At 41.8% G+C, this 12,207-nt stretch overlaps 1 protein-coding gene across 2 annotated transcripts in view; it reads left to right on the forward strand.

Annotated features, from left to right (window-relative positions):
• Window positions 1–12,207, forward strand: part of ccdc88b (coiled-coil domain containing 88B) — a 53,271-nt gene that overhangs the window by 8,659 nt on the left and 32,405 nt on the right. For both annotated transcript variants that reach the window (XM_030106093.1, XM_030106102.1), the window contains exons 4-11: window positions 1,782–1,851; window positions 2,071–2,129; window positions 3,449–3,532; window positions 4,366–4,506; window positions 6,954–7,099; window positions 7,486–7,567; window positions 8,971–9,129; window positions 11,524–11,670. In XM_030106093.1, the coding sequence (XP_029961953.1) occupies window positions 1,782–1,851; window positions 2,071–2,129; window positions 3,449–3,532; window positions 4,366–4,506; window positions 6,954–7,099; window positions 7,486–7,567; window positions 8,971–9,129; window positions 11,524–11,670 (888 nt within the window). The remainder of the gene's footprint in view (window positions 1–1,781; window positions 1,852–2,070; window positions 2,130–3,448; window positions 3,533–4,365; window positions 4,507–6,953; window positions 7,100–7,485; window positions 7,568–8,970; window positions 9,130–11,523; window positions 11,671–12,207) is intronic.

A 12,207-nucleotide genomic window follows, 5' to 3' on the forward strand; every position in this document is an offset into this window, starting at 1 on the left:
GGAAAGAATTGTTCAAAATAACAAGGATATTGTGTCAATTCCCTGTTTCTATGGCAATTTTATACAAGTCAGGATTATGAGAAGTCAGGGGCGATCCTGGAGGCAAAAGGCAGGATTAAACTGTAAGAGGCCGCTAACACTCCCAACATGCCTCACCTATCAGTAATTTAGAGTCACTTCATATTTAAAACAAACAGATTGCTCATCATGAACAGGCATCGGCAGCAGTGGGAAGGACAAACTCCTCACCAAGAGGAGATCTCCAGCTCAACCAGACTTGTTCTGCTGAGACCAGCTGGGAGATCGTGGTGTCAGAGAGAGAAAAGGACAGAACAGAGACAGAGAGCGGCCGACACGCTGAAGCGAGACAAATGCCTCGTCAGACAGTCTGCAGACGTGGTGGAGCAGGAGGCAGACTTCCAGTTCCAGAGTCAAAGATCCTGGAGGTTTTACAGGAGAACAGAGAGGAGAGAGACATACAGGTGGTGAAGCGAAGGTGACACTGTATTTGTATGGAGAGCAAGAAAAGAAGATAGTCTCATTATTAATGTTCTTTATTTTTATATCAGACAACCAGATTTATCGTATTTGTGATGAAGTGATCTTTGTGGGTAATAAAGACCCTGACGGTTTAGTGTTGAGGCTTTTCGTCTTCTAGGATCTCAGCTGTGACTCTTTCAACCCGTCTGCACTCGGCCCACATGATTCCTGTGTTTTGACCACAAGGTGAAACAACAGAAGTGCTTAACACATTCTTTACTTTTACGAGTGGTTTATTATTGCTTTGTTTTTGTAAGTTTGTCACTGTTGGTCGAGACTCGGGGTGTTAAAGTCATTTTAATGCGTCGGTCCATAAAGCTCAATCTGATCTCTGATGGCCTTCACCAATAAAGTAGTATTTACAAATAAAATAATGCAAACTCCAACTATTTCTCTTTGTTTTAATGAAAATGGGATTGAGTATTGTATAAAATGTTTACATTTTTAATTTTTAATTCATCTTCTTTCAAAACTTGAAAAGGTTGAAATATTATATGCAATTTCAACATCATTCTGTTTAATGTCCCAACTGCTTCAGAATATAAAATGTGGAAAAGAAAACCAGTCCTCCGTTTGTGCAGCATGTTTTCTTCTCAAACATTGCATCATTCAAAAATGTATTTCTGCTTTACTTGTCTTTCCAAATCTGCCGAAAGATCTGAAACCCTGTCTGCCACAGTGCCTCTCAGATTTCCAAAGCTTTGGGTGTGCGTGTTTTCACCTTCACCGTTTGCCTCTGACGCTAATGGCACCTCGCCGGTGATGCGCCTGCTATCTTTCACCACTGCGTCGCTGATCTCTCGACTCAGGTCTCGGCCACCCTCGCAGCGCAGTACCCAGTGAATAAATTAGAACGCGCTACACTGGATTTTATTGAAACATTAAAGTTAATGTTGTGTTTGTAATTTTTTCACGACGCGAGATGTTGGTTTTGGCCTGCAGGCTGTTTGTTTAACATCCTTGGTGAAGACAGTTAGATACAGTGAAATGTGAATTATATAGGTACTGAATGTGCTAAAGCTTCTTGACATTCATGAATGAAGGTTGTGCCTCCATCATGACGCCTGTATTTACATCACAAATCGCAGCAGCCTGTTGGAAATGTTCTGTTGATGTTATTCCATCCTCACTGTGGGCACACTAATGGCTCCCATTGCATTTGCCAGCCAGTCGCCACACAGTTTTTTTTTTTTTTTTTTTTTTTTCCACACTTAACTTTTTCCATGTATCTCTTTGTTCAGGAAGACCTGCAGCAGTTGATACTGATGCCTCTCCCCAATGTTGCCATTCTGGGGCAGGACCCCCTAACAGGTGAGATAACAGCGTGACCCTATCAGCGCCACATATCGCCCAGCTGCAAGAAAGTAATTATTCTTTATATAGGAGTCCACATCTCGGCTATCCGTGAAGCACATTAAGGTGATAATGATAGGGAGGCTGGTAGTGTTGGGGGGGTAGTGCTGCTGCTGCTGCTGATGATGATGATGATGATGATAATGATGATGATGACAGTTATTTCTGTGTCCTTAGAGGCTGCTGTGGAGGAGCTCAGGCGGCTGCTGCTGCTGCTGTTGGGGAGCGCAGTGCAGGTGATCACACTCACACGGCCATCAGGCGTCTGAAGGACAACATCATCTGCATACAACCACCGCTCTTATATCGCCAATAGTAAATATCATCATCACATGTATTTAAAAAATATTTTAGGGAGGAACTAACAGGAGAAATAATGAATAACAAATACTCATTACTAGTAAACAGGTGGTATTTCTATGAGCTTTTTTTCTAGTGTTTGATTTCACTTGTAATTAAGCACAGATTAAACCACATAAAGTACTTCTTTGCTTTGTACTTTCACTTGAGTAACTTTATGCTTACTTTTACTATTAATTGAGTAGAGTTCACAGTGGGTTTATTCAGATACACATTTCCAGTACTATATACACTTTTTAGTGCTCAGCTAATTATTTAATGGCTGAGTGAACATGAAGGTGAGACGGAGCGTTTTGCTCTGAAGATCGAAATCTAATAACTTTAACTGAATTGCTAACGCTTAAAGTTTTTTTCGAGTCCACCCACCTGTCACAAAGTTCACTGACTCAATTAGTTTTTTTTTCTTTCCCTTTTTGTAAATGTATTTTTACTTGTTCAGTGTGATGCTCAATATCTTCTATCACCAATCGGTGCATTCCTTTCACCGCGTTACCTGTTAATGTGCGAATGTATTATGTATATCAGGACTTTACAGCAACTAATCAGGTTAAATCTACGTATGGATGGACTTTTTGAAGTCATTCAGCTTCTCACCTCAAGAACTTCATCAGTTCCCTTCATGCTGCAGTTGCATGTAGTAATTTTTGATTTACTGTTGTTTATTTGGCAGTTCCGTTGCAAAAACCTCACAGACACTTTAACTGTGAACATTTCCATAGGATCATAGACTATAATTGATAGATTAACTGTGCACTACATGGGTTTCTGAGCTTTTGGCTTTGCAGTATTATTTTATTGAAAAGCATAATAGAAAGCTCTTGTGTTTGGATGCCACTTATTAGAAGAGGGGATTTCTGCTGATATGTGGGCTTGGAAAGATTATATTATTATATAGTCTTATTATGCAGCCAAATACCTTTGGATGTGTTGTGTAGCAAAATAAAATTGGAATAACATTTTTCCATATGTAGTAACAAAGTAAATGTTTCTATTTTTAACCCTTTTATAAGATTTTCACTGAATTACTTCAAACAAAAAACACAATTTGACAAACACAGCTTCAAAATGTCACTGTACGTCAATATTAAAACAGTTTCTGATTAGCTTGATCACTAACGTCTTCTCTAGGTCATGACACTTGTTCTCATCTGAGACACACACACACACACACTCCTAACCTTGTCTAACTTTTCAGTGTGAGAAGAAGGAAACGTTTATTCAGCAGATCCAGTCTCTGGACATCGAGACCCAGGCAGCCATCGCCAGCTCCATTCAGCAGGTATGTGCAGATTAAATCGATTCGAGAGTCTCTCGAACTCTTAAGCGTTGGCCGCGGCCGGCCCACAGCCGTGAAGATTTGGTCGAGAGGCGACATCTCTCTGAAGATTTTGTTCCTAAATGTGATTTTGTCAGGGATTACTCCGCTGCCTGGCCTGTGGGCAGAGAGAGTCGTACTTCCTATGTGTGATTCCAGTAAGTGTGAAAATGAGCTACTTGTCATTCCGCTGGCAGCCTCTGCTGGACCTCCGGGTGCCCCGCGCTGCCACCGTAGGATAGATCCTCCACCCCCTCGTGTCCACCTCTCCACCTCCTCTTCTGTCATGTTGTCGCCTCTCCTCCGTTTCTTTTCTGTTATTCTCTGCTGTCCCCTCCAATAAGGCATAAATGCCAAACTGTGTTTAGTTAAAAAAAAAAAAAAAAAAAAAACTCTCCATGAATAATTGCCAGCATTACAGGAGCAGCAGAGTGTCTGTGTTACAGCAGCAGCATGTTGCCACCTTTTTTTTTTTTTTTGGCCCAGCTTTCTCAGCCTAACAAATCGTGGAGGTGAGAGGTGCGCTCCGTGTGTGGATGGATGCGCCCTCCCATCGCTGCTCACATGCCTTCCACCCGAGGACATTTCAGACCCGTCAACAGCATCATGAGTTTTGCACGCATCGCTCATTTTAGATACATTTCACAGACAAATTTTGTAATTTTTTTTTCTTGTTTTACACAGATACTCAGTATTCACACGGCTCTCTCGCTGCCTGGATTGTTTACCCCCTGACCTTGTGCCTTGTTTCCCAGACTCGCATGCATTAAGACCCGAGGGACTTGTCGTTGCTGCAGGTGACTCAGGATCCTCGCATGGTGCTGCCGCTCCAGTGGGAGGAGCTGGTGCAGGCCGAGGGTGCAGACTTACAGCTGGTGTTTAGCTTCATGGCCAAACAAATCCAAAGCCTGCTGGCACAGAGAGACACACATCTGGAGGTATGAGTGAACACACTTCGGGGAAGAATTTGACATTTTGAGAAATATGCTCTCTTGCCGAGAGCTCGGTGAGAACCTCAGCGGCGCTCTCGTGTCTGAGCAGTAAATATGAGGCAGCCGGCACCTGGCTGGCTGAGTCGTAAGACTGGAGTCAGATTGAAGCGCTGTGCCTGGGGTCCAAATAACAAAATCTGCCGCCCGGCACCTCCAAAACAATTTCTCAGCCAGGCACAGCCTCTTCCTGGAGTCAACATGGGGCTGCTCAGCGGTGCTACCAAAACAATAGCTTATTACATTACCCTCTGAAAAATAACAACCAATTGTTTTTACATTTTTAGGAGTCAATTAGCATAAGCAGTCAATCCTAATGAGGATGGAAGGGAAGTGTTTTTGGGGGGGTGGTTATACCTCTCTCTCTCAGATCAGTGCTTCAATGAGGCTAATTGGCTCCCGGTGATAACGCTCATTTACCAACAGTTAATAACTTTCTGAAATTTAATTAAATTTTTTTTTCAGTGACACCTTTGTTTCGCATCTCTTTGAAATGTAATTCCACAACAATGATTGTGGTTTAAGGACATTCAAACAGACACAGGCGTGTGAACAGAGCCCTGCGGTGGTCAAAATCCACCAATTTTAAGAAGTCACCGGAAGTGTGCAGCCCCCCACCTACTGAAAGTGGTCCGGCAAGGTATTATTGGAAAGGTCGTCCCTTGAGATGGAGCATGTTTGAGTCAAGGGTCAGTCATAAACCTCCGTCAGATATAAAAACGGTGTGGATCATCTTTACTGAAATATTTGGAAGATGCCTAAAAGAGACGTTTGTGAATATTTCAACTAACGAGGAGAGAAAGCCGTCATGTCACCCCTCATCCACGTCGACTGCCTACATCTGCTCAGACTGACGGGGTCAGATGTGTGTGGGCGGAAGCGCAGCGCTGCTGGAGTCTAATATCATGTCAATGCTTATCAGGCCGCATGATTTTGATGTCAGTGTCTGAGGTTTAATGCCTGCTGTGAAGCTTTGATTTAGAAAAATGAGCCTGACATGTTTGTCCTGATGCTGCTGGAGCTTGAATATCACACCAACCTCACATGTGAAGTTTTGAAGAATTCGATTGACTTTTCGGTGAGCTGAGGTTCGCATGAAGCATCATTAAGTCTGTTTTCTGGTTTTGTTTAGTGTTAAAAATCAGTCTTATAAAACACCCAGCCAATTGCTAAAAAAGAAAAGAGAGTCAACTATTATATAAACTTATTTTTAAGATTTTTCTGGTGACTCTGCTCTCCGAAGGTGGCAGCATGTACGCTAGAAAAGATAGAATCAAACCATCCATCCATATGTTCTGATCTGTGAAATAGGGTGACCCGGAGAAATCCCAAATATATTGAAAACAGTCAAACTGCAGAGAAACAGAGTTTTAGCTGGAGATATTCATGCTGTCATCACCACACAGGCCCTGATTAAAATTCAGAAAAAAAAATCAATGTACTGTTAAATATAAATGTAGATCGGCAATTGAGGGTCAGAGTCAAAAACAGATGAAAAACAGGAAAAGACAATGTATTTTTTTAGCCCGTAGTTTCTGTTTCTACTGAGAAAACACAAAATGCGAATGGACTCTGAAATCTTCCATAAACAACCCTTGGATTGCTCCTCATGTTCTTGTTTTCTTTATAATTCAGACACTGACTGCATTTTTAAATCAATATGCACAACCAATATCCACATTAAGATTTTGTTTTACCCTTTATGCGATTAAAAGGGATTATGAAACAAATGGTTTAAAAAAAAAAAAAGAAGCTCTAAATGCAACATTAATGTGAGATGAGAGCGGCGGAGGATGTAAAATTCCACCGACTCAAATGAGCCCTAATGAAACACACTCAGCTTTGTGTGTGAGCAGATGGGGTGTGATTATTACTTTTTTCTTATAGAAAATATCTCGCAAAAAATGCAGAGAGAAAATGGTAAACACTCTGCCTTACTTTGGAAAACAATAAAATGACGGTCGACCTGCAGTCATAACGAAACAAACAGACGAGATTATTCAGTTGCTCCTAACGGTTCTTTCACTTTGAAAGCCGTCGGTTTCTGTATTCGGCCGCAGAGTCTCGTGATTGAGATCGTTTGACTTTAGTTGACATTATATGAATAACTACAGCAGCAGCAGAGATTGGTTTTTTCTTCGGTCTGTAAATATGAACGTACACCCAGCAAAACAATAGTTCCTTACCTCTGTCGTTGCCAATCGACACACGAGCTGAAGGAAGACTTCGCCGACCAAAATCCAACAAAACATTCCAACCTTTTACTGCTCTTTATTTAACAGTGTGATGGAAATAAATGCTCGCCGTCTGGGGTGTTCATCACCGATTCTGTCTTTTCTCTGCCTGCTTCAGACATCAGTCACTCGTGTCTCTTCCTCTCTGTCTGTGAATCCCAGAGGATGGCGGAGCTCTGTCGGGAGCGGGAAGCCCAAGCCGACTCCACCGCGGCGCCCCTGGGAGCCCACAGCGAGGAGCCGCCCCAAGGCCTGGCTCTCCAGCTGGCAGACAGCAAGGCCAAACTCCGCCGCCTTAAACAACAACTGTGAGTGTGTGTGTGTGTGTGCGTGTGTGTTTGTGAGTGTGATGGAAAAGCTCAGGACAACCTTTACAAAAGTTGTATTAAAGGTCATCTTGAAAAAAAAAAAAAAAAGTGCAAATGATTTTGTCACAAACTGAGTAGAGAGCAAGTCAGGTGCTCTCCACCATAATCCAATTTACACAGTATATCACATGTAGACCACAATATAAAGGTCACAGTTGCTGAATTTACAATTTCTGTGAATGTCTTTTGCTATTTTTGGCAAACGTAATCCACTTTAATCTTAGTTTTATCTGCCAATTTATCAGGTGAGATGAATTGAGTGAAGGAAATGTCATGTAAACAGTGTTTTGAAAAACTGCAATTGCTTTTATTTTGTGCGTATTTAGAGAAGATAAAGGAGACCAGATACTGGATTACAAGCAGGAGATACAGATGATGGAGGAGCAGCTCAAGAAGCTCCAGAAAGAGGTACAGACACAAGATAAGAGGCCGACACACACACAGACAAGTTTTCAGTTGTTGTCTTTTGATAAATTGTTTTTTTTTTCACTCTCAAAATGGAAATCGTTCTTCAGCAGTTGCTGTGTTTTCTATAGCACACTTGAATACCTTTAATAGCAAATTAGCTGATTCTTCTCAGGGAATGCATTCAGGAGCAGCCAGAGTCCTTATCGCTTCTTAATTTAGACAGAAAAACACCACTAATATCTTTGTGGTTATTACAACTAGCTAAAAGAGCTGTAACGTCATGACGCCCTCACACTGAGTCTTTTTTTTTTTTTTTTTTTTTTTTTTGTATTTGCAATTTTGGTTGCTAAAAAATTGTTCCTAAAACTTTTATATTGGACGTAGGAGGTAAAAGGCAAGAAAAAAAAAAAAAGCCGCTTTAAGAATCTCCTGCCTTCCAAACTTTATTCTATAAAAACTTCTAATAATGAAATTCAGTCAGAGGCGCTCAATTTCCTCATGGCTCATTTAATCGTTTTTCAGCTGTCACTAAATGAACTTGGATTCATGAAATTCTTCATGTTTTTTTTTTTTTATTTTGGAGAACTGCATCAGGCCGTTTCATTTGGAATGTACCAGGACATCTCCATGATCTCCAGGGAATATTCTCACACAATAGTTAGACATGGCCATTTTCTCTCTGCATCCTTTATATTTTTGGCGACACACACAGGTTCATAATGACAAGGTGATGTTTTGTTCTGTATATGAATAATATGTTTTGACATTTTGTGTGTCAAAACCACTGTAGAGAGTTGCTATTGTTAAAGTCATTATTTCTGCTGCTTTCCCTCCTTCAGTAATGCCACAGCCAGGCAGCTTTGTTTTCCTGTGGCTTCAGGAAGAGCTGAGTGACGTTAACACATTTGAATATCATTATAATACATATATTGACACATACAGCTCCTGAACTGTAGTATCTGCTTCATTTTCTTGCACAAATAAAGCAATCTTACAACAAGACAAGCCATTATTGACAGAAATAGTTTAATTTTGTGGATAATATTTCCAAATTGCAAATTCTAGAAGTCTAAAGACATTACTTGATGCATGTGGCATGTCACTTTGAATTTTGATTTTCAGTTATTTGTTTAAAGCTTGGTCTTTCAATTCATATATAAAAATTGCAAGACCAAGGTGATTATCTTTCTATTTTTGTGAGAACATTCTGCACAGTATGCGCCCACATGCGCACACCAGGCACGCACACACGCACATCTTTTCTTCTTGGTGAATCAGATTTGTCAATATTTGCTTTACTTCACATCGCAGACCTGCTCTGAACATCCTTTGACCCCATCTCTACTGGCGCATCGATGCTTCTGTGTGTCTGTGTGTGTGTGTGTGTGTGTGTGTGCGTGTAGAACCGATCTCTGCAGGGTGAGGTGAGGGGCATGCGTGCACTGCGGGATGAGCTGGACTGCGCCCGAGAGCGAGCCGCGCGGTCCGAGCAGCTCCAGACTGAGCTTCAAAGCTGCAAGCACAGATTGCGCAGCCTGGAGCTCACGCGCACTCAGCTGAAGGTACACACACACACACACACACACACACACACATGCATAACACACACATACACAAACACAGAAGTTCCCCTTCTGAATAAGTAATTTATACCAGGAAGAAAACAAGGAACAGAGATACCCACTCCACAAATAGCACAGCAGTTTGGTTTTTACAGGGCGCTTTGTGGAGAAGTGTCGAACGCCACACATTAATTTAAAGGTACAGAAACGCGGACAAACTTTCCAAGGCGCGTCGGTCTCTTCAGTATTACCAACGAAGGTCACATCAAGTAGATCCCTTTGTAAACCTTTTTCTGAGGAGCTTTTTTTTTTTTCTTTTTCAAAAAAGAAGTACCACTTAATCTCAAAAGCCATATATTGCCTCTCACAGCCCTGAGCATTTAAATCACGAGTGAGTATGAACAACTCAGAGCTCAAAGCTGCCGAATGAGATTATACTGCGCGATGTCGCCAGGATTTACAGCCCGGAGCTGCTTCATTGACAAAGAACAGGAGTACAGCTTCACTTATTGGGACTTTTATACCCAAATGAGATTCTTCCCCAGGTGGTAAAACTCTTCCGAGGTAGAAAATGTGCTCATATTCCTGCGAGCCGCCTCAGCATCATCCTCTCAGCGTTAGTTCATTCATTTTGGCTTCATGCGATGCGCCGGTGACAGCTGAAATTAGCCATCAGAGGCTTTTTCTTCTTCTTTTTTTTGATGTTTGTATTTGTGTGCATCTATAATAAACTTCACACTGAACCGCAGTGTGGGTGTTGGTGAGAGGAAAGCTACTGCTAAATGCACACGTGTGAGAAAATCAGCCTCAGTAAGACACTTTGTGCGGGTAGTTTTTGTTTCGCCCCATCTTGGGGACTATTTTCATAGTTTTAGTGATCGTTGCGATCAGTAATAATCATGCAGTGGTATTGGGAGAGATGTGTGGATGGGGTTATGCCGCTCAGAATGAGACTCAAGGGAACAAAAACTCAATCAGCGGCGTTATTGCAGAGATTTTGGATGTGATTACTTTAATTTTGATGTGTAAATTGAGGCCTGGAAGCTCTGACTGAACTGCTGGTTTGTTTACAACAGCTGTGATTGATTAACTGCTTTTAATTGTTGCTCCGCTGCGTTGCGGTGTGGCGATATCGAGTGAGTTGTCTGTTTTAAATGATAGCAGCAAATTGTTCTTGACGCCACATTAACACGTCCAGTTCATGGGGTTTTCGAAGAATCCAACTCAAGACTCTTTTGTCAGAAACAATCATCAGTTTTTCTTTCAAGGGTCACAAATCTGACATGATTTGTCCTGATTAAAAAGGAAACCAATCTCTTTTCTCTGATTTTTTTTTTTAAATACAGATATGTTTAAATTTAAATGTCTTTTGAAAGATAAGACTAATGAATTACCAAAGCTACGGTAGTAAGTACACGGTAAATGCTTGAGCAGCCTCTGAAGCACTTTCTACTCTTAACCTCTTTCACCCATTGACACACACACACTCCCACACGACGGAGCAGGCCGCCGTGCACGGCACTCAGACCGTCCGTTCACAGCAATTCAGGGCTCCGTGTTTTGCTCGAGGACACTTAGACATGTGGGCAGGGGAGACGGGGAATCAAACCGACAACACTCCAGCTGAGAAACAACCACTCATTTAATACAGCGTAGAATCCATGTGAACGAGACGAGAGGGATTCACTGAACCTGTTCGTGTGGCTTTTAGGAAAATAGGAAATAATCATAAAATGTTCTGCAGGTTAGAGGAAGTCTGCAAAGAACAACTCAGGAAATCTCACTGAATCCGTGAAGTCCAGACAGTCTTCACTGGGAATATATCAGTGTCTTTATGTGAAATTAGCTTTTTCTCCCACATAATTTTAATTATTTCATTTGTCACCCACTCTCTAAAAAGGCATGTTTGACGTAGTTATTTTAGTGTGATTAAGCTTTTGATCAAGTTAACAACTTCTTTTTTTGTTCATTCATTAATTATAGGCTGAACTTTGCAGGGATCATGCACATAAAATATGACTCACTTCTCATTTTCTCTAATGTCAGACACTTTAATTTAGGAACCTTGGTGCTGGCAGTTCGCTATTGCATAAGATGTGTAGATAAGAATTTCAAAGATCTGGAAGGATTAGGAATCAAGAGAACATTTACAATTATTTCAAGACTTCAATCATGATGGCTTCAATAGCACTAATGACCAATGAAGGACAGATTTTTCCACACTTTTTGATGTCTCTTATTTTGAAAATGAACTAAAAAGTTGTTTAGGATAATCTGCTGCTATTAAATGAACCTTAAAGAGATTGGCTGAGAGCAAGCTGTGGCTGTGAAATGCAACAAAAGATGCCCCATGGTCAAAACATCCACGTTTCTCATGTCTGACGCCCCCTGCAGGAGCAGCAGCAGCTGTGCGCGGCGCTGCACGAGACCAAAACTCTGCTAGAGGAACAGCTGGCGGACGCCCGGGGACGCTGCTCCTCGCTACGGGAGCTGGAGAGGGACAACCTGCTGCTGCGGCAGAGGGTCATGGACGTGGAGGCAGTGAGTGGGGCCGGGAAACACGTCTGTCTGGCAAATGATGTGTCTGATGAGCATGCGTGAAAAGAAAGTCAGCTTGACTTAAAGAGCTCTTTTAAAGTGCTGAATAATCCTACGAACATGAAACAAGCAGAAGTGTTCAACAAATGTGATTGTAAGCTTAAGGCCAAGGATTAAATAAATGGTTTCAGCAGTAGTTTTGGAAATAAAAAGGATTTGTCTGATGTGTAAATGTCAATCAATTGATAGTTCAATAGCGGCTACAGAAAAGGCTCCTCCGTTTGAGCTTTCCCACTTAGACTCCAGCTTCTCCAGCAGCCGGTCAGACGACCCGAGACGGGCAGGAGGGCAGGGATGAAGCGGCTCGGAGGCGGGGGGTGGAGCGAGACCATTTCAGGAAAAAAACAACATATAATTCAATTCAGTTCCATTCAGTTTTATTTACATAGCGCCAAAAATGACACAGCCATCTGAAGGCAAGCGAAAGTGATGGGGGAAGGCGATGTTCCTCAGAGCAGGAAGAAACCTTCACAGAACCGG

This window comes from Salarias fasciatus, chromosome 2 (genome assembly GCF_902148845.1).
Source record: "Salarias fasciatus chromosome 2, fSalaFa1.1, whole genome shotgun sequence".
Taxonomy (NCBI): Eukaryota; Metazoa; Chordata; class Actinopteri; order Blenniiformes; family Blenniidae; genus Salarias; species Salarias fasciatus.